Here is a 17749-nt window from a genome sequence, read left to right as displayed (position 1 = left end):
GGAAAAAAGTTTCCAAGTCTATTTCTATTTTGACGTCAAATTTGAGTTAGAGGTAGCAACGGGAGAATGTACTCGGAGGAAGGGCGCACGGCCAGTTGCCTTTCGCAATCGCACCCTCCCATTCTTTTGCATCAGATCGGTAGAGGTCCAACGCAGCCCTAGCATTTTCGAGCTGAAGAAAACAGGTGAGGAAACTGAAAGTTTTTTGTGGCGTACAACTGACTGGGTTTTGTTCACTGTCTTGACAGCGCCGACGCATAAGCTGCCATGATAGGGTTGGTAGACCGATTATGTGGTTGGGTGAACGAAGTGCATTTCTAAAAGGCTATTCTTCCATTGCTCAGAAGAAGAAGAAGTGGTTGACATGTGTACGAAGGGTTGACTGACCTGATAGAGGGCAATGTCTCTTGTGTCAACGGCAGGGTGCGGGATGCCTAGGACTAGGGGGAAAGACGTGAATACCGCGATCGAGGACGCGTCTTGGAGGAAACCGACCAGACAAGTCGTTCCATAGACTATGGCCGACCAGTATGTTGCCCTTGATGATGCTGGCGACGTGTTGCTGAACGGAGTTGAATGGAAGGGCGTGTTCTGAAGAAACAGCTGCAGGACAAGTAGATGGGGTAAGGCACTGACATACTGCTAGACAGATGGCTGGGTTCGATTCCGGTAGTGACTGTTCGATACTCGGAGACCTTCATGGTCGGAGCGACGTAAGTGTCGAGGACTACCTGACCTCGATAATCGACCACGGCAATTCGTCTAGGACATGGGTCAAGATGAGGGTGGGATCCAAGCTGGCCATGGCAGACGTACGCGAGCATCGAGGTTGTTCCACCTGGACCGACACCGACGTTGATGCAAGAAATGGAATAGCAAGCCATTGAGCAACGAAGGACGATCCGGGTCTCATCCTTTAAGTATGTCGAAGGAGGTGAAAGGGTTCGCCCCGTCCGGATCGTGTGAATTCTCGACCGACGTCCGTTCGCAACCGATCACGATAGGAGCGGGCCTAGCTACTACAGCACTCAAACCATTGTCGAAGGTCGATCTCATCCAAACAAACGGCGAGTCAATCGCCTCAACATCTGTTTCCACAGCTTTCTCTCTTTGCCCTGTCCTTTAGTCACTTCCGTCGTCCCCAACAGGCTTTCAACAATCTCCTTCCTTCCTTCCTTGACAGCCAACGACCCAAGGCGACGCCGCACCCTCTCGTCATCCACTCTCTTCCCCCACTTCCGTTTGAAGAAAACGAAACATTCCATCCCAACCGTTCCGCATTTCCTAGCTCTCCTCAAGTTTCCGAGCAGTAGAAAAAGTGTCGTCGGCGTCGGTACAAGGAATGGATACGTCAACAAGAACGACATCAGTAGTTGTCGCGCCTCATGGAATCTCCGCAGCCCTCTTTGCGACGACCCAAAGGCCACGAAAAGGTGCACCAGGTTCATCGGTCTGTCTCTCAACATCGACGGTTCACGAGAGACGCAATCCAAGTATCGTCGCGTCAACGATAACGCGTCCTTTCGCTGCCTCATCTGGAGTAAAGCATGCACCACAAAGTGTACCACTTTTGGACGTGTCGACTCTCGAAGCACCGGTTGGCTCTCCATCAGAAGGACAAACCGTCGCGCATAAAGTAAAACGGGATGATAGTCTTGCGTTCTACTGCGTTCCGTCGGATGAATCAGCCTCTTGAATCCAACCCCCCTCCGTAACCCTTTGAAAAACTCTAACCACAACGCCTCCGGCACACGACCAGGCGTTTCTATCTGCTTTAGCTCCCGCCACGCTCGATCCCACAACCCTATAGCTACATACCACCGGATGAGGAGTTTCCGAGTTTCGAGGTTGTGTTCTATATTGGCTGATTCCATTGCCCGAAACAACCACCGGACGGTACCAAACGAGACGTGCCGCAGGGCCAATGAGATCAGAAAGTTGAATGAACGCGTGGATCTGAAAGGCGCGTAACGGTCATGATAGTCGATGAGTTTTGGGAGATTAATCCGACGAGAGGAGTGCAGCTCTACAAGTCCGCGATAAAGTTCTCTTCGACTCTCCGGCTGAGAAAGATAACACTGTGGCGTGTGGTTGCTGCTCCTCGACGCATACCTATCTTGCTGTGGCAATAGAGATATGTACTGAGCAGGCTGTATTTGCTTTCTATTGATTTTAGATACGTGTCAAAAGTACGTTTAGAGAGAAACTCGAGAAGTCTACTGACCTCAAACTGCGATCTGACGGGCACAATCCCGGCTTATCTCGAGGAGCTGCAGAAGAAACAGTGCGACACCAAGCACGAGAAGCGGCAGACTGAAACACATGAAAGAACGAAAGAGAACTCTGGTGATAACTACGAGAGATGCATGCTGCGTGGTTCATGCATGGGACGTCGTCCGAGTCGACGTTGACGGAGAGCAAAAAGGCACAGCCACTCCACTTGGCCGGACAGATACGGTGCAGCTACTTTTACGGCACTCAACTTAGGCTTCGATCTTGTACATCATTCGAAACATTAATCATTCCAATGGGAAAAAAAGCAAGCACGCTCGACAGACAATATGTATGTATGGTCATCATTAAGACTCCATTGCGTGTTGAACAGTCCGACCACTCAACCACCCCACCTTGGTTATCCATCGTTCTCTCACATTCCGTAAAACCTCACCGCAAATTTTGGTATCAGCACCGGTGGCCAATTCCTCTAATCCTCGTTCCCAAATCTCTACTGTTTCTCGACCGAACATCCCACCTTCCCGATTCACAATCACGTCCACTCTTTCCACCCATGCCATCCATTCGTGCGATAATCTATGCAGCAGATGAGGTACTAACGATGATTGTGTGAGTGGCGGTTGCGTGATGATGTGATTTGTTAGGGTATAGAGAAACCTAAACGTTTCCGCAGGCAGGTTTTTGTCTCGGTGAAATGCAGAATGGGATTGCTGAATCGAGCTGCCGCTCGGCGTTGGTGATAAAGAGAAATAGGGAAGATACGATGTCGTTGCGTTCACGAACTCAGTGATATGGGGCCGCAGTCGCGATAGGATGTACGAGTCTCGCATTCCGCCAGGCTGTTGAGTATGCGCATTGTTGAATCCACCCCCGAATCCGAATCCGAATCCCGCAACAGAACTGGTCTGGGAGAATGGTGTCTGATTGGAGTATGGGTACGCATCACGTAATTTCTTTGCAGAGGCTTCCAATGCCTGGATGGCAGACTCCAACGTTGGTCGTGGAATTAAGGAGAGCACTAGGGGCTTAAGTGAGGGTTGTTGATGAAGGAGCGATGTTAAAATAGGGAGTAGCGATTGCGATGGCAGGCTCGCTGGCGAATGGACGAGTCAATTGACGACTGAGGACATACGAAAGCATTACGTACCAAGCAGCATGCCCACATCCACGTCCTCATTAGCAGCATCATTTCTAGACTTGTTGGAATCTTTGGAAATCTTGTCAGATTGACTGGTCGAATCTGCCGAAGGGGATGTTCTAGCTCTCTTTGGAGCAGCCCTTTTCGGACGTTCGGGAGTGGGACTTCTGTCCATGCGTTCGTCTTGAGAATTTCTAAGGTTTTCTAAACCGTCATCGGGATCGAAACGTCGTTTTTGAGCAGAACGACTGGGAGAATTATGTGAAATAGAAGCAAATGAATTGAAGCCAGAACCCTGAGGCTGAAGGAGAGGCTGGGTTTGCCAATTCACCGCCGGCGTAGACATTGAACCTAAGCCAAAACCAAACCCAAAGGCGGCTGGAGAGTTCTTTACTGGTCGGTGCGGGAAGGACAGATTGTTCGGAGGAGAAAGCATTGCCATGATGGTAGCCACCGAAAGAACGTTTATGTAGCTGGTGGAAGTGGCTGGTGAATGAGTTGCAAAGGCCGTCCCTGTCCCTGTGTCACAGATACGGCGTCAGTTCACGTGATCGGTTAACTGTTGCCTGCCCTAAAGTTCCGCCTCAAAACCGATTTTTTTTCACCGCTCCGTTTCTATTCCGTCTCCTGTGGTACGTTTCGGTCCTTGTTTTCTCTCGTTTCCTTTCATGAAGACAAAAAATGAATCGCTACTTCGAAGCTTCTGCTCATGAATTTCTATCATATACCCAAATTTCTGATTTTCACACTTTTCATCTCGACTCCTACTCACACCATTCCTTCCAGGCAGATCAATGAGCTCTTTACAGGCCTGGAGATAAAGTGAGTCATCCACCCTGTCCACCCCTTTCCATGATGCAACGAATAGAAGTCAAGCACAGACTTGTCCCAAGGACAACGTGTGAAGATCAACCATGCTAATACTGAGATTTCTACCGCTTCAAATTGTCTCAGTGATACTGACGAATCAACTTGTATGCAGGTATTCTGTCGGTCATTTCTGGCCAGTCATTCGGGACGTAGCTGTACTTCAGTGCCGGTTTCCGAGTTATGGCCCTCATTGACCGTCGCGACGCAAACAGCTGGAATCAATCTCAACGAGAGATGGAGATGTTGGTGGCTTGATCCATGTATCTACGTCAGCAATCTTGTTCTCCATATCATTCAATGTCCATAGCATAGATAGATAGATAGATAGATTACGCAGCATGTGTGAGAATCAATGCTGAATATCAGCGACGTCTTTATAACCCATTTACTTTTTATGGAACCTGCCTCTGTTTTCTCTGTTGAGGTTTGACCCGGGATTAAGCATCGCCGTGACCATAACCAAGTGGCCTCTGGGTCTCGACGTTGTATACGAACTACCCTCCGTTCAAGAGGTTGCTGTTGAAGCGGTGGGCAACTGAAGAGCTCCCAGAGCGTGCATATAATAATTGATCGTTTGGGCATCCTTTCGGCGCAACGTCGCAAAGACCTATCCAATCGATAATTAACTATGAGAAATTGGATGAGATGGATGTCGTAGTAGTGTAAGTTCAGACAACTAGATTTTTAATAACATAAAGGAGCATGTCATTGAGTGCACGCCTCCAGAGTCCAGAAGTTTTGTGGTGAACGCGCATGAGGATCGAAGCTGCCAGATTTTCTCTCGGTGTCAACCAGAACACCACAATGAAATAAGTCGGACAGCTGACGAGGACCAGCGTTGGCGATTCATCACAAGTCTTGAATAAAATGATTGCAGAAATACATATTTCAGGGGTATGGTAGTGTTGGGTAACTTAAATAATATCTCAAGTTCAAATACAACCGTGCAGTATCATATCGTGCTGGCGGAACTAGTAGTGGCGTTTCCGTAGTCCGGGATACCTACGGGGAATAAATTAATCAGGATTTGTTCATGCATCAAATTTGCGGTAGAAAACCACTTACCCGTCCTATGACAAAATACAACAAATTGACAGTCAGTATCCAGCCCAAAAAGAATAATCATCGGAAGACCAACCCTTGACAATGATTGTTTATGCTGCTAGGTATGCAGGACAAGTATCGGCAACCTTGGCATGCTATACGAGGGGACGCTCAGTTTTCTCTCGCACGAATAAATAAGCAGGATGACAAACCGGCATAGGGGTCAGAGGTGTAGAAGTTTCTGGTCAAAACCACAAACATGATGATAGCCACTGGGATGGAAGTGATGCGGAAGGCCCACACAATTGTTTTATGCCTCTTTGTCTCACTAATAATGGGGTACAAAATCATCCCGAACAAGAGTCCCATAAAGAGTCCACCAAGGTGAGCTTGAGAAGTCAATAAGTTTGGAAGATCAGTGAGCGAGAAGGCCAGATGTCGCACCAAAATTATCGACAACTATGGGTGTGAAGAGGATAAGTATAAGCCGTGAAGAGCTGGTGAGACAGAAGACCTCGCTTACAGGGTATGAACCCAATGGCAATCCCAACAGCGAGATCGATGATCATGAAAACAAGCTAAGCGAATCGCCATCAGACGAGAAGGGAAGAGCGGACACAGCTGATACAGCCAACCTTGCGAACAGGCCTGTAGTGATACTTCCAGTGTGCGAAGAGGTCGACCCAAAGAACAGCGAGGGTTCCGAAAATTGCTCCGCTAGCTCCAGTTGACGGAGAACCGACAAGAGAGAAATTGCCACCTAAAATATTTCTAGCGCAACAAACGTCGGCTTATTGTCCAATGATACTGAAGCGGGACCACATTACCCGAATATGCCAGCAGCAAGATATGTGACTAAGAATCCGCCAGATCCCATTTCTCTCTCAATCTACGAAGGAGTGAGATATACTTAGCATAGGAATAATGATACACACCTGCGCAGAGATTGTCAGCTGAGCAAACAAATTGAGTAATATGTGGATTATTCCTGCGTGCAAGAATATAGGTGTTATGAACCTGGAGAATGTTTTGTTGAGCTTTGTAGGCAAGGCTCGTGGAAAAACACACCTGAACCATTGGTTAGGGTCCTTGCCACCGAAACCTGGGGCGTAGGTCAGGGTTTTGATTGTTCATCCCAAAAAAGCCTGAGCACGCACCGCCGAATCCACACACTTCTTCGATAGTACAGAAGCGGTCTGACTCGGGAGGGTTCGTCGTCGCGTTCAAACCTGTTTTGGAAGCATTACAAAAATCCAGGAGGGCTGTGGGAGTATCATACAGGGTACTAGTGCATTCGGTGGGGCGCCGTTGACTAACTTCATGCATGGGCTGTTGTAGTTTGGGTAATGAGTCTCGATCAAGAAGGACAATATATATCTGAGCTCACGGAAACCGACCGCCGACATTGATGAGCGCACTCCAAGAAGGACCGAGCATCACGTTTGTGACAGGCTGTTGGCACATGTCAGAATGTGGTCTTCGGATTGACTGTAATGGCAGACCTTGAAGGATATGGGTGTTCCTTGGGCCTTCCAATTCACGACGAGTTCGTATATCATTACGGCGACCATGATTACGCTGAACGACCATACTTTGTGGTATTCAAGGTATTCAATGATTCAGTGGCCTTGAAACTGGTGGAAGACGTACCGACAAAAGGATACTTTTGTCTGCCGATCCCTCGTTTCTTATCTTCTATTCTCTGTTCCATAGGGTATCGACCTTTGGCTATGAACCGTCCGAATGTAGTATTTGCAAAACCATTCCGTTCGTTGGTTACAAGTCCGTCATGTTCAGAGTTGTAAGGATCAGCATACTCTGTGCAACGTGGATAAGTGAGGGAGTAGATTTCCTGATGAATGCTCACCTAGGTTTTGATACTTCGTCCTACTCCCCATAGGCGCGGCATTGGCCACTAGCGATGCTTCTGAGTGCTCTGCTTTCGGATGGCTCCGAATCGCTGATTCCTCGTCAATGACATAGTTGTTATTCGCATAAGCCGATGGTGCCCTATTGCTCCTGTTGCTAGTACTAGTACCACGTACGAGGTTTCTGTGGGTGGTTTTATCGCTCATTATGCTTCTGTGGTCGAATGCTTCATCTTCTGGTGGCGTTGTCGTTATTATTGAAGGAGCGGTTGTTCGTAAGATGGAATGAGGATCCGGTGTCGGAGTTTTACTATCACTGTAATGAGACGGGTCCACAATCATGGCGTGGAGAGGAAGAAATGAGAAAGAGAGTAACGGAGTAAGTGTATAAATATGTAAAGCCACCCCTGCACAGCCTCTGCCGCCTTACTTTCCCCACGTGTGACGTAGGACCACTTCATTCCTAGCGGCGCTCGCGCTCAGTCTTGAGCGTTGAGCGCTGAGCGCTTGAGCCATGGCTCAGCTCAGTTTATGAAGGTTTTTTTGTAAAGCCGAGAAAGTGGTACAGAAGTTTTGGGACTTTCGATTGATTACGTTCCGCAGGAAAGCACGCCACAGCTGTAGGCATTATGTAATTGCAGAGCCAAGCACAGTACGTCTATAATTTATATGGCAATGAAAAGTGAACCTCTTGAGACTAGAAAGGCTATGATGTGGTGGGCGGTATGTATAGACTGTTTTTCCCTAGTGTCCGTTCAAAGAATTCTACAGCTTTGCAGTCGAGGATGATACGAGACCATTGAAGCAACTCGTATACATTGACCTCGTCAGCTTTAGTGAGAGCGACGAAAGGAATGTTCCGTATAGCACGTTGAATGCCTGTTGAAACCTGATCTTCGCCTGTGATGAACAGAGTCTGCTGGAAGCCAGACAATCTTTGGGAAAGGTATTTCGTCCTTCCATTCGGCCAATCTAGACGGGTCATAACACCAAACTTCTGCTCCCGGACCTTGGCGCTGAGAGCAATGCGCATTCCCATCTGGATAACCTTCCTCGGCAGTTTCGTGCTAAAATCTCGAGGCTTTGGGCCAAATGCAACCCCACCTCCTCTCAGCATAGGGCTTTGCGCGTCACCCAGACGCGCTTTACCCGAGCCTTTTTGTGGTCTTATTTTGGCGCCTGAACCTCGTACCTCCCCTCGTGTCTTGGTGTTCGCTGAACCCTGTCTCAAGGAGTCACGGTAGTGTGTAACAACAAGGTGGAGGATATCCCGGCGGATGGGATGGTTGAAGATTTCAGGGTCGAGCGCGACGACATTTTCTTTGGGGTTCGGCTCAGAGGGTTTCTGGTTGAAGGCGGGAGTGAGAGCGACGTAAAGAGGTGTACTAAAAACTGTAGCTTTGAAGGTTTTCAGTACGAGCGTGGATCTACACCGACAGGACCACACACCAGCCAAAGGGAGAGCAGACACGGTTGCTTCTGACTGCGTAGTAAGACAACGGACGTTCAATGTCGGTCTGACATTCCTGCAGCCGTTCCCAACAGAAAGTGAGAGTATCCGTGCTGTGGTTAGCGGCTAAGAGATAGAACGACTAAGTATTCACGTAGAAGATTTGGTGAACGGGGAACATACGCTGGCTTTCCAGAGCATATGAGCGGAGAAGGTACACTGGATGAATCAAGTGACCTTGTCGGTATCTGCCGAAGTACTGTACAGTTCAAATGGGTGGCTTCTACCTGATTTGTCAGCAAGTCCCATCTACAGAAAGTAACCGGCCGCTGGGTTCGACATCCTCAAGACAAGGTGTGTTACTCTCCACGGTACAATCATTTTTCATTCTTCAATCTTTTCTCAAGTTAATTAGCGGGTCTCTCCACCAAAATGTCAACGTCAACAAAGGCCGTTCAAACTTTCGGCAAAAAGAAGGTATGGACTTGAAGATGGAGATTGAAGGAAATACTTATTCTTCTGATAATCCCAGACCGCTACCGCCGTCGCACACGCGAAGGAAGGCCGTGGGCTCATCCGTATCAATGGCTCACCAATCAACCTCATTCAACCTGAGACTATGCGTATGAAAGTTTACGAAGCCGTCCTCGTCGCAGGAGAAGACCACTTCGCCCCTATGGATATTCGTGTTCGTGTCAAGGGTGGTGGGCATACTTCCCAGGTCTATGCTATTAGACAAGCCATCGCAAAGGCACTGGTTGCCTATCATGCCAAGAACTCAGATGCATACAGTGCAATGGAGCTCAAAAAGAAGCTAGTGGCATATGACCGAACACTACTCATCGCCGACCCCAGACGGATGGAGCCCAAGAAGTTTGGAGGTGGAGGTGCTCGTGCTCGCAGACAGAAGAGGTACGTGCTCAAAACCTTAATGGTACAATCACGATTGCTAATATTCATGTTCAGTTACCGTTAAACGATGCCGTCGTTCTTATATGCCTTGCACTCATGCCCCCATTTTAATCGCTGTGTGCCCTTGGCACTATAATAATGGCACATATCTTTTTGGCCCCTCATGAATATTTGGTCGCAAATATGGCGGTGTATGAATGTTTATATATTCAGGATGAACGATCCGTGTGGCCTGATTGTGTTTTTGAGAAATAACTCGACAAACATTCAATTTCTTGGAAGCGGCTTGTGTTTATACAAACAAGTCCCCCCTATTGACATATGACAATCATACCTTATGTTGCGGAGTATAGGAGTCACGTGACGTGAGTAGTCGTGCAACGGCTCAGAGACGCGCCTTCGAAAGCAACTGATCTGAACTTCTTTTCGACCGTCGAGCTTCGGATTTTACAACTCTTATACAACCACAATCTGAAATTTGAGGATGGACTCCAATACCATCGAAGAAAAAGATAATGGGAGTGACATGGGGTGAGTTGTTGCAGTGTCGATACTTATCAACTGTCTCGCTCAAGTCAGCCCATCAAGGGATCATTCCTTGCTACCTCCTCGACGAAGGAATAGAGGTATTTCCATGAGCAGTTATACGCGTAAAATAATGTACGATGGACACAATTTGCTCTCTGCAGGAGGAACAGTCCCACCCCTCGAAGAATCCATTACTCAACCGTCTACTGCAAGCTCTTCGTCTCTCTCCGATTCGTCTTTTCCGTTCAACGTCTCAGACTCATCCCAGCCAAACATCATCTACCGCGATTCTCAAGAGCCTCCACCATCAGCTGGATTTGTGCCACCACCGTCCGCGATCCAAAAGGACGATGCTATGCCTAGTCTGTATTCCTTACAATCTTTTGGAATTCCATATTCCATGCAGTTTCCGATAGGAGTTCAATCTGCCTCGGTTTACCAGCCCAGTCTACCTTCGTTTGTAGGGAATGCCCCAGACCAAGAAAGATTTCTCATGGCCTTAGCAGATGTTCTCAGACACAACCTAGGATCAATGCAACCTAATATAGAGATTCCAGCTCCTTCGACAAGCGTCCAATCCCGTACATCTACCCCAATTCATTCCCCAGATTCACCGAGAGGTAAAATGTCGTGTATCTCTCGATCGCCTTCGCCTAGCGTGTCGTTGGGGTCATCTTCGTCATCCACTCCTCCAGATGCCCGAAATTCTTTACCAGTGATTATCAGTACTCCCTCTGACCCAAGTCGCATCTTTGAATCCGAAGATGGCTCTCCACTTTCTTTTTTTGTTCAAATTGACATGACCAATCGTGGGGCGATTGTCAGTAAAATCAAGGTATGCGGATAGTTCCAACCCTTCCTCCGGCGCCTTGTCAGGTTTACCGGATTCACAATTCAGACTCACGGTGGAATCATCAAGCCCAACCAAGCCGACGCTGATTACTCGATACTGCAATCCAAGTCAAAGATCTACAAACCATTGTTGGAATCCTGCGTTACAGCAAATAAGCTCGCGGTTAGCATGTCATTTGTGCATGACTGCGTTGAACATGGTGTTTTGTTCGACCATACTTCCTTCCTCTTGCAACGACTCCCACGCAGAGGTCGGGGGAAAGAAAAGAAGGGGCCCACGACCTGTTTCCAGTCATCGAAGTCCCCCACTCCTGGCTCTTACATGAAATCATCCCGCTCTTCAGTACCCCCAAAGTCATCCTCCCATTCCCGACTTTCGGCAAGATCCCAGTCCTCGGTACTGTCACTGTCTGCTGCCCGATTTAAGTCTCAGAACCGCCCCGAATCCCCAATCAACCCCCGATCTGTGGTCCCCTCTGCAAGTCGACCTCAGCCTCGTGAACTGTCCGAGGCGCAAGAAGAACAACCGGTTCGTATCAAAAAGAAAAAGAAAATAACTCGCGGAGACCAAGATAAGAAAGAGAAGTCGACGAAGGTAAAGAATGCATCTCACAAGGACGAAGACGAGAAAGCAAAACATGAAGAGAAAAAGAAGCTGATGAAGGTAGCAGATACAAACACCAAGCGGACGCAGAGTGACCTTACTCACCAATCCTGTGAACGCTCGCCTTCACCACCTCCAGTGCACACGCGTGTTCAAAGGGCAGATGGAAAATACCAATATCCTCCCATCGAGAAGGAATATGTACTTCGCTACGTTCAGGTGTTATTCGGACAGGATTATGAAATGGGGATCACAACTCTAGCTCAAAAAATGCACGACAAAGTAGGTGAGACTGATAGATCCATTTTTTCATTATTTTTATTTTCTAACTAGATGCCACATCATACTTTCAATTCGTGGTTGACAACGTTAAATTCGGGCCCGATGCGCTTGGAGATAGATGCGACCAGGAAACGAGCGGGGATTTTGTATCGGAAGAATCTACACTCAGGCGCTCAGGCAAGCGCTCAAAGTCAAGGAAAAGCGCGGAGCGGTGATGCTGAGATCCAGAGAGCTAGCAAACGTCGGAAAACGGACGAAATTACCACAGATGACTCGGTATCCGAAGCTCAAATACAAGACGACATGAAGGTCCTTGCGAATTTTCTTATGAGCAGGCAATCTCAGGTTAGCGACGATGAACAAGATGAAAAAGCATTTTGGGCTCTTCTTACCAGTCAGGTAAATTTGTTCGGCTCGTGGCAACGGAAGGCAATATCATTTCTGACAACATCATTTAGGCTCGTTGTAAAACTGCCTTGTCTTGGAAGGAGTTCAATCAGAAGCACCACCATCAGATTCTTGCAAAGTGCGAGTCAATAGCCCAGAGCGGAGATTCTCTTGGGCAAAGCATTTCGTGACCTGGTTCTCGATTGGATCTGAATTGTTACATGCATGTTTGAGCATTAGATTGTAATGAAAAGCACGGAAAACGAAAACACATTGACACTCCTTGCATAGTGAGTCCAGGACGAATGGTTTGTTACGACGAAAAAATGAAGGTATGCAAGTAGACAAAGAGAAGCTGACCAATTATTGCTGACCTCTGATGAGAGTTTGATTACAAAACGAAGACTTAATATATGGATGAAGCGATGCGAAGTCCATGCGAGTGATAAACGAGTGGCAGGAGATAGGTGTAAAATACAAAGTCCACGACTGATGCCGTTTAATTGGTGGCTTTCCCATTAGGAAAGAGTGGTATGAAAGTATTAAGACTCGTGCAATATTCGATCAACTAGGGGGGTCCCTGCTTTTATGCCGAACATGAACACCACGACCGGCTGGGAAAGGGACACTCTCTGAGGCAAACGCCCGTGAATCGCGTCCGGAACCTGAACCGGTTCGTGACGGTCGAGCGGGCTCCACCTCTTGCTGGTATCTCTGCCAGTCTTCGACTTTCAACATCGACAATCTTTTATTGTTGGAGGTAGTTCCTAACGCTGCCAGCCGGTCTGCGCTCAACGAGCGAGAGTGTCGTCTGCTGCTATCTCCGGTGAAGGTCGATCTCTGTCGGCCGCCTAATCGCTCTGTTTCGTCCTCGTTCCTTTTTCGCTTCTCCAGCTGTGCCGCCTTCTCAGCCTGTCTCTTCGTGACTGCCTCTTTCTCCAGTGCCTTTGACCTCTCCCATCGCTTTTTGGCCGCTTGCAGGTGTGCCTGTTCGTTCTCAGCATTCGTCAAGGGTCCTTGAAGATCCCTCATCTTTTCTCGATGACGTTCATTGAGCTCTTCAAATGTCTTGGTGTGAGTGGGAGGTCGTTGAGGAGTAGGTGTAGCTATTTGCTTCTTCGGCGGCAAGATAGTGACAGGGATATTACCACCTGTGGAGCTTCTCCGTTTATGGTGCATCATGTCTGAAAGAGGAATGTCTTCGGAGGAATCATTACGAGGTTCTCCATTGCCAACACCGAGAGCACTTTCACGTCGCTTGCGTTGGTTGATCGCCTCAGCTACGGCAGGGGGGACCTGAATCCGAGACGAGGTTGTGGGGAGGTTTACGGGAGTGGTGACGATAGGAGCGGTGATACCAGCAGGTGGTTGGAGAAGCTTACGATCTTGAACATAAGCATCCCACTCGAGCTCCCGTAGAGGGGCACTTGAGGGCCGGCTTATGGATTCCCCATAAGCGTTCTGACCTAGAAGTTCCATCGAATGCGTACGAGCACGGGGATCTCTCTCTCGAGGAGGACGAGCATGAGAAGAATGGGGAGGAAGAAGTGCGCTACCAGCATCAATGCTTAAAGTACGGCGGGAGGTCAAGGAAGGACGGCGGGATCCAAGCGACGAAGATGGCTCTGGAGTACCAGATTTAAGAGCCTCAATGGATCTACGAATGCTGTCAATCTCAGCCTTTAACCCCTCCTTCCGCCTAAGAGTCTCCGCATCTTCAGGAGAAAGTGGCTTTTTCGGTCCATCACCCGCAGCCATGAAGTCGTCTGGGACGTCTTCTTTCAGTCCCCAACCCAAATCAAGTGCTGGAAGAACACCGGGACCTTGTGTATGTCTGGCAGCACGTTTGAGATCTTGGTCAGGGATTGGAGCAGCCATAAACTCGGATACGCCTGAGTGATAGCGTGGTCGAGAGTCTCCGACATGTGTGACATCAGAACGACGTTCCGGTGTGGTTGGAGATGCCGAGCCATCATGGTCTTTCATGAGCGGCGTGCCAGTAGAAAGACTACTGAACTGGCGGCCATGCTTGTTCATGCTATGATCTTTCTCCCATTCGTCCCTTTCGCGGTCGAGGAGGGCAAGTCGTGAGGAAGCCTGGGCTTCGGCTTCTTCGTCTCGTTGCTTTTGCTCAACTGTAATCTCCCGTAGTTTGTATTGCAGTACCCGGAGGACCCTTAATTGAACGGAAATTCCAATCAAAGTCAAAGCACCCATCAGCCCCAGTTCAATCTGCATGACTTGCGTGACCGGGAACTGTATACCATTACTCGTAAACTTGGTAAAAAGCTCATTGAAGCCAAGATTCCAGACGTAGAACTGGGAGCTTGTGTCAGCCTTGGATTATACACAACAACAGATAACCGTATCGTCACCTCTTTCAGGTTTGCAGTCGTGAAGCAATCGATCCCAAGCATGAGAGCAGAGGCACCCACAATCGCAGTCGAACATAGAAGTACGTGGTAGTGAATCTAGAAGTCATGGTATCAACTATTATAAAGCTCGTGAATAGACACGAGGTGAAAGTTGTACCTTGGGAATAGTGCACAGAGTAAATCCGACAACCGCGCAACCTGGAAGCAATTTGAAGTCAATAAGGACGTTCGGTCAGCTCAGACGAAGTTGCAAGAGTAGGTACCCATGTACAGGATCCATCTGAAGCCTATGGGTTTTATGAGACCCCCATCGTGGAAACATTGTACCCAAAGTCCAACGGCAAAGCCTGGTAATTGTTAGTTACGAGCATAACAGACACCGTGAGAATTGACTGACCTCCCCACCCTCCGATTCCATACCGAGCAGCTTTCCAGAAGAAGATAGCAATTGCGCCTCCTGCAATGCCGGCAACGGATGAAGCCAGAACGAACATGCCTCTGACGGTCTTACTCGGGGGATTGACGGCGGAAAGAACACCAAACTTGAGGATAAGCACAAAACACACTAAGGACAAAGTGTAAAATCCAATCAAGAAGAATGATGTCCTATATACATTGGCGTTGAGGAACAGAAAGGCTATACAGAGCAAGAGGGCACACACCATCGATTCTTGTGTCCCCAAAAAGCACTCGGAAGACCTGTGATGATAAGAATTGCTCCAAGGACACCAAAGGCAGGATCGAGCTTTGTATCGAGAAGGATAGGATCTGGTGTGGCTGAGACTGAGGGAGTTCCAGTTGAAGTCGGCGTCGCTGACAATGTTATAGTTATATTGGCACTTGTTGGAACGACGGTGGTAAACTGGGAGACACGCCCATTCTGAGTTGTTGAGGTCGTAATAGTAACCGAACCTGAGCTTAGCGAGGTGGTGACAGTGGGCGAAGAAGCAGTCTGACTCTGCGTCCGAGTATTGGTCGTGGACTGAGCCGCTATCAACGAAGAAAAGAGCGACAGTATGCCCAAGGACACGGGCACAAGGGAAGGCCGCATGATGGTGGTGGGTGAAAGGGAAGACAGTTGTGATGTGGCGACCTGACGTGTGGGTTCAATCAAGGCTAACTTTGACCGCGGATTCCCAACGGTTTTTCTACCCACAAAATTAGCTTCCCCGAATTGGGTCCCGTGCTCTTAATTCGTTTTCGTATATGAAGTCCTTCAACCTTTCCGTTCTACAATAAAGACGTAATATTACCAGACCAGTATCACAGTCTGAGTGCGGTTCAAACCACCGTTTCAGTCTATGTCCGTTTTGAAACGAAACGCCATTCAACTAAGGTAATTCGCCGTCGGCCACGCACTTTTCTGAAACGGTTCTGAAACGGTGAACTGTGACCGCTACGCCTCCAACGTTACGAAAATTCTTTTAGCTTCATTGGCTGTATTCCAAGTCTCTTCAATATCTTGTCCATTCGCTTCACCTCCTGTTGGTCGTTCTGTTCCCCATCTATAATTGATATGACCCTCCCTTTTTTGCCAAACCGTCCAACCCGTCCTGCCACGTGTATGTATGTATCCAGTGTCCGACTGGTTATGTCTGTCCCTTCGAGGCCCAGAGTACCCAGGATGAAGACGTGTTGCAGTTCAGGTAGGTCTAGACCTCTGATGGCCGCGACAGAGGCTACAAAAAGTGTTGGGTTCGACTTGAACCTTGTAGCATCCCCACTCAAAAGATGCAATCGACCTTTGTGCTCCGCGAGCATGTCCACGTTGTAGGCGTTGACGCCGAGAGCACGAAGATCGTAAACAGCACGGTAGATCGAAGTAGCCCCCGGGATGACTAGGAGCGCAACTGAGGGTACATACAGTGCAAACGCAGCTGCCACAGCTTCCAATGAGTTCTGATTGAAAGGTGAGGGAGTCATTGAGAATCCTTGGAGTCAAAATGAACATCGAACCGAGAAGTACACGTACAACTGGAAACTCACCTAGTTCCCTTTCAAGTTCCGCCTCCGTTTTGACCGGGGTCGGCGCAGGCTCTTCGTCAGGAGAAGGCTTCAGAACATCCTCTCTATCAGGCGCCTCCGCCGCACCGGCAAGATTCTCGATGGTTTTATCAGAAACAACGAGAACATGATGAGAGATGTCGGTATGCAATACTGAGGTAGCCAACATTTCCTTCACATGTAAAGGGAGGACGGTACCACGAACCTTCACGACATCTCCTTTAACGATCCCACTTTCCCCGAAAAAGTACTCTTTCAGATGACGTCGTATAGTTGCACTGGAGAGTATAAGCTGTGGAGTTTGATACGGTTCGTCCACAAACTCTTCTCGATTCTTCGCAGTAAACCTTTTCCGTTTACTGTAGATGATATCCAACAGCTGTCTCGTCGGCCCCGGATGTCTGGCAATCCTCTTCCGAATCTTTTCAACTAATGCGGTCTTTGTGTCTGGGATCGTTTCAATGAGATCATCCACCTCATCCACAACGACTGCAGACACTCGACTGAAGTCGATGATATCATCCTGCTTTTGTAGGACTTCGAGAAGGCTGGCAGGAGTCGCAATAAGAACGTGGGGTGGGGTCTTCAGAAGCTGTTCCAGTCCAGACTGCAAGTGCATCTGTCCGTCGCGTACAAGGACCTGTGCTACTTGATCCAGACGCGGCGGTGTGGTACTAGAGCACTCTGTGATCTTTTGGATCCAATGGCGTATTTGGAAGGCGAGATCTCGGTGCGGTACCAGAAAGATGGTGGTGATTGAAGGAACATCGTAATCGCTATACGTCAGTCTCGGCTTGTTCAGAGAAGCAAGTACGAGACCAAAAGTTCTAAATGGAATACGTGAATATGTATTCAAAACGACGAGAGTGATGCGAGGACACACTTTCCCGATCCAGTTTCATCCTGCAGAATGATATCCTTCTTGTTATGAATAGCAGGAATAAGTTGGATCTGCGTTGCGGTTGGAAACTCCACTTTTGGAAACGCCGCGCGGATAGCCTTCACCAAGTGTGAATGGAGACCTAAAGCTTCGAATGTAGGCTGAACATGTGCTCTCTGAACAGATTCCTTCTCAGCCAGCGCTTCAACCATGCGACTCATTCGACGAAAATTGCTGGATCTGAGCCATGGTGAGGCGCCACAACTTTCCCGGATGGCTGTTGCAGCAAAAGTTTTCATGTTACCACGTGAGCGGTAACC

General features: G+C 48.4%; 9 protein-coding genes across 10 annotated transcripts; 2 read left to right on the top strand and 7 right to left on the bottom strand.

Moving 5' to 3' along the window:
- Nucleotides 1-46: 46 nt before the first annotated feature.
- E1B28_001003 (uncharacterized protein) lies at nucleotides 47-824 on the bottom strand (the record flags this gene model as incomplete). Its single annotated transcript, XM_043146896.1, has 6 exons — nucleotides 47-172; nucleotides 224-325; nucleotides 388-440; nucleotides 496-591; nucleotides 641-762; nucleotides 817-824. The coding sequence occupies 6 exons, from the start codon at nucleotides 822-824 to the stop codon at nucleotides 47-49; spliced, it is 507 nt and encodes a 168-aa protein (XP_043015601.1).
- A 228-nt stretch (nucleotides 825-1052) lies between these two features.
- On the bottom strand, nucleotides 1053-2382 carry E1B28_001002 (uncharacterized protein; the record flags this gene model as incomplete). The annotated part of the gene is made up of 2 exons (XM_043146895.1): nucleotides 1053-2163; nucleotides 2225-2382. The coding sequence occupies 2 exons, from the start codon at nucleotides 2380-2382 to the stop codon at nucleotides 1053-1055; spliced, it is 1269 nt and encodes a 422-aa protein (XP_043015600.1).
- Nucleotides 2383-2503: 121 nt separating this feature from the next.
- Nucleotides 2504-3866, bottom strand: E1B28_001001 (uncharacterized protein). The gene is made up of 2 exons (XM_043146894.1): nucleotides 3383-3866; nucleotides 2504-3328 (listed from the first exon to the last, which is right to left on the bottom strand). Exons 1-2 carry the CDS (start codon nucleotides 3813-3815, stop codon nucleotides 2580-2582), a joined length of 1182 nt encoding a protein of 393 aa, XP_043015599.1. The 5' UTR covers nucleotides 3816-3866; the 3' UTR covers nucleotides 2504-2579.
- Nucleotides 3867-5083: 1217 nt separating this feature from the next.
- On the bottom strand, nucleotides 5084-7561 carry E1B28_001000 (uncharacterized protein). 2 transcript variants are annotated; one of them, XM_043146892.1, is made up of 16 exons: nucleotides 7155-7561; nucleotides 6938-7105; nucleotides 6790-6878; nucleotides 6675-6739; nucleotides 6567-6616; nucleotides 6445-6516; nucleotides 6356-6389; nucleotides 6223-6304; nucleotides 6115-6176; nucleotides 5923-6058; nucleotides 5811-5865; nucleotides 5732-5746; nucleotides 5500-5676; nucleotides 5382-5442; nucleotides 5309-5313; nucleotides 5084-5245 (listed from the first exon to the last, which is right to left on the bottom strand). In XM_043146892.1, the coding sequence occupies exons 1-16, from the start codon at nucleotides 7495-7497 to the stop codon at nucleotides 5196-5198; spliced, it is 1464 nt and encodes a 487-aa protein (XP_043015597.1). In that variant the 5' UTR covers nucleotides 7498-7561; the 3' UTR covers nucleotides 5084-5195. The 2 variants fall into 2 exon arrangements, with proteins under 2 accessions (XP_043015597.1, XP_043015598.1); XM_043146893.1 differs by having other exon boundaries at nucleotides 5382-5433; nucleotides 5547-5676.
- A 156-nt stretch (nucleotides 7562-7717) lies between these two features.
- On the bottom strand, nucleotides 7718-8826 carry E1B28_000999 (uncharacterized protein). Its single transcript, XM_043146891.1, has 3 exons — nucleotides 8789-8826; nucleotides 8605-8731; nucleotides 7718-8553 (listed from the first exon to the last, which is right to left on the bottom strand). Exons 1-3 carry the CDS (start codon nucleotides 8804-8806, stop codon nucleotides 7862-7864), a joined length of 837 nt encoding a protein of 278 aa, XP_043015596.1. The 5' UTR covers nucleotides 8807-8826; the 3' UTR covers nucleotides 7718-7861.
- Nucleotides 8827-8912: 86 nt separating this feature from the next.
- On the top strand, nucleotides 8913-9750 carry E1B28_000998 (uncharacterized protein). The gene is made up of 4 exons (XM_043146890.1): nucleotides 8913-8959; nucleotides 9021-9082; nucleotides 9138-9517; nucleotides 9572-9750. Exons 2-4 carry the CDS (start codon nucleotides 9038-9040, stop codon nucleotides 9579-9581), a joined length of 435 nt encoding a protein of 144 aa, XP_043015595.1. The 5' UTR covers nucleotides 8913-8959; nucleotides 9021-9037; the 3' UTR covers nucleotides 9582-9750.
- Nucleotides 9751-9898: 148 nt separating this feature from the next.
- Nucleotides 9899-12361, top strand: E1B28_000997 (uncharacterized protein; the record flags this gene model as incomplete). The annotated part of the gene is made up of 6 exons (XM_043146889.1): nucleotides 9899-10048; nucleotides 10106-10143; nucleotides 10207-10880; nucleotides 10944-11783; nucleotides 11835-12182; nucleotides 12242-12361. The coding sequence occupies exons 1-6, from the start codon at nucleotides 10002-10004 to the stop codon at nucleotides 12359-12361; spliced, it is 2067 nt and encodes a 688-aa protein (XP_043015594.1). The 5' UTR covers nucleotides 9899-10001.
- Nucleotides 12362-12734: 373 nt separating this feature from the next.
- E1B28_000996 (uncharacterized protein) lies at nucleotides 12735-15614 on the bottom strand (the record flags this gene model as incomplete). The annotated part of the gene is made up of 6 exons (XM_043146888.1): nucleotides 15208-15614; nucleotides 14943-15151; nucleotides 14809-14892; nucleotides 14703-14743; nucleotides 14546-14641; nucleotides 12735-14489 (listed from the first exon to the last, which is right to left on the bottom strand). The coding sequence occupies exons 1-6, from the start codon at nucleotides 15594-15596 to the stop codon at nucleotides 12735-12737; spliced, it is 2574 nt and encodes an 857-aa protein (XP_043015593.1). The 5' UTR covers nucleotides 15597-15614.
- Nucleotides 15615-15696: 82 nt separating this feature from the next.
- E1B28_000995 (uncharacterized protein) lies at nucleotides 15697-17726 on the bottom strand. Its single transcript, XM_043146887.1, has 3 exons — nucleotides 17433-17726; nucleotides 16532-17376; nucleotides 15697-16476 (listed from the first exon to the last, which is right to left on the bottom strand). Exons 1-3 carry the CDS (start codon nucleotides 17648-17650, stop codon nucleotides 15956-15958), a joined length of 1584 nt encoding a protein of 527 aa, XP_043015592.1. The 5' UTR covers nucleotides 17651-17726; the 3' UTR covers nucleotides 15697-15955.
- Between the last annotated feature and the right edge of the window lie 23 nt (nucleotides 17727-17749).

This window comes from Marasmius oreades, chromosome 1 (genome assembly GCF_018924745.1).
Source record: "Marasmius oreades isolate 03SP1 chromosome 1, whole genome shotgun sequence".
Lineage (NCBI taxonomy): Eukaryota > Fungi > Basidiomycota > Agaricomycetes > Agaricales > Marasmiaceae > Marasmius > Marasmius oreades.
This window is presented reverse-complemented; position numbering and strand designations above follow the sequence as displayed.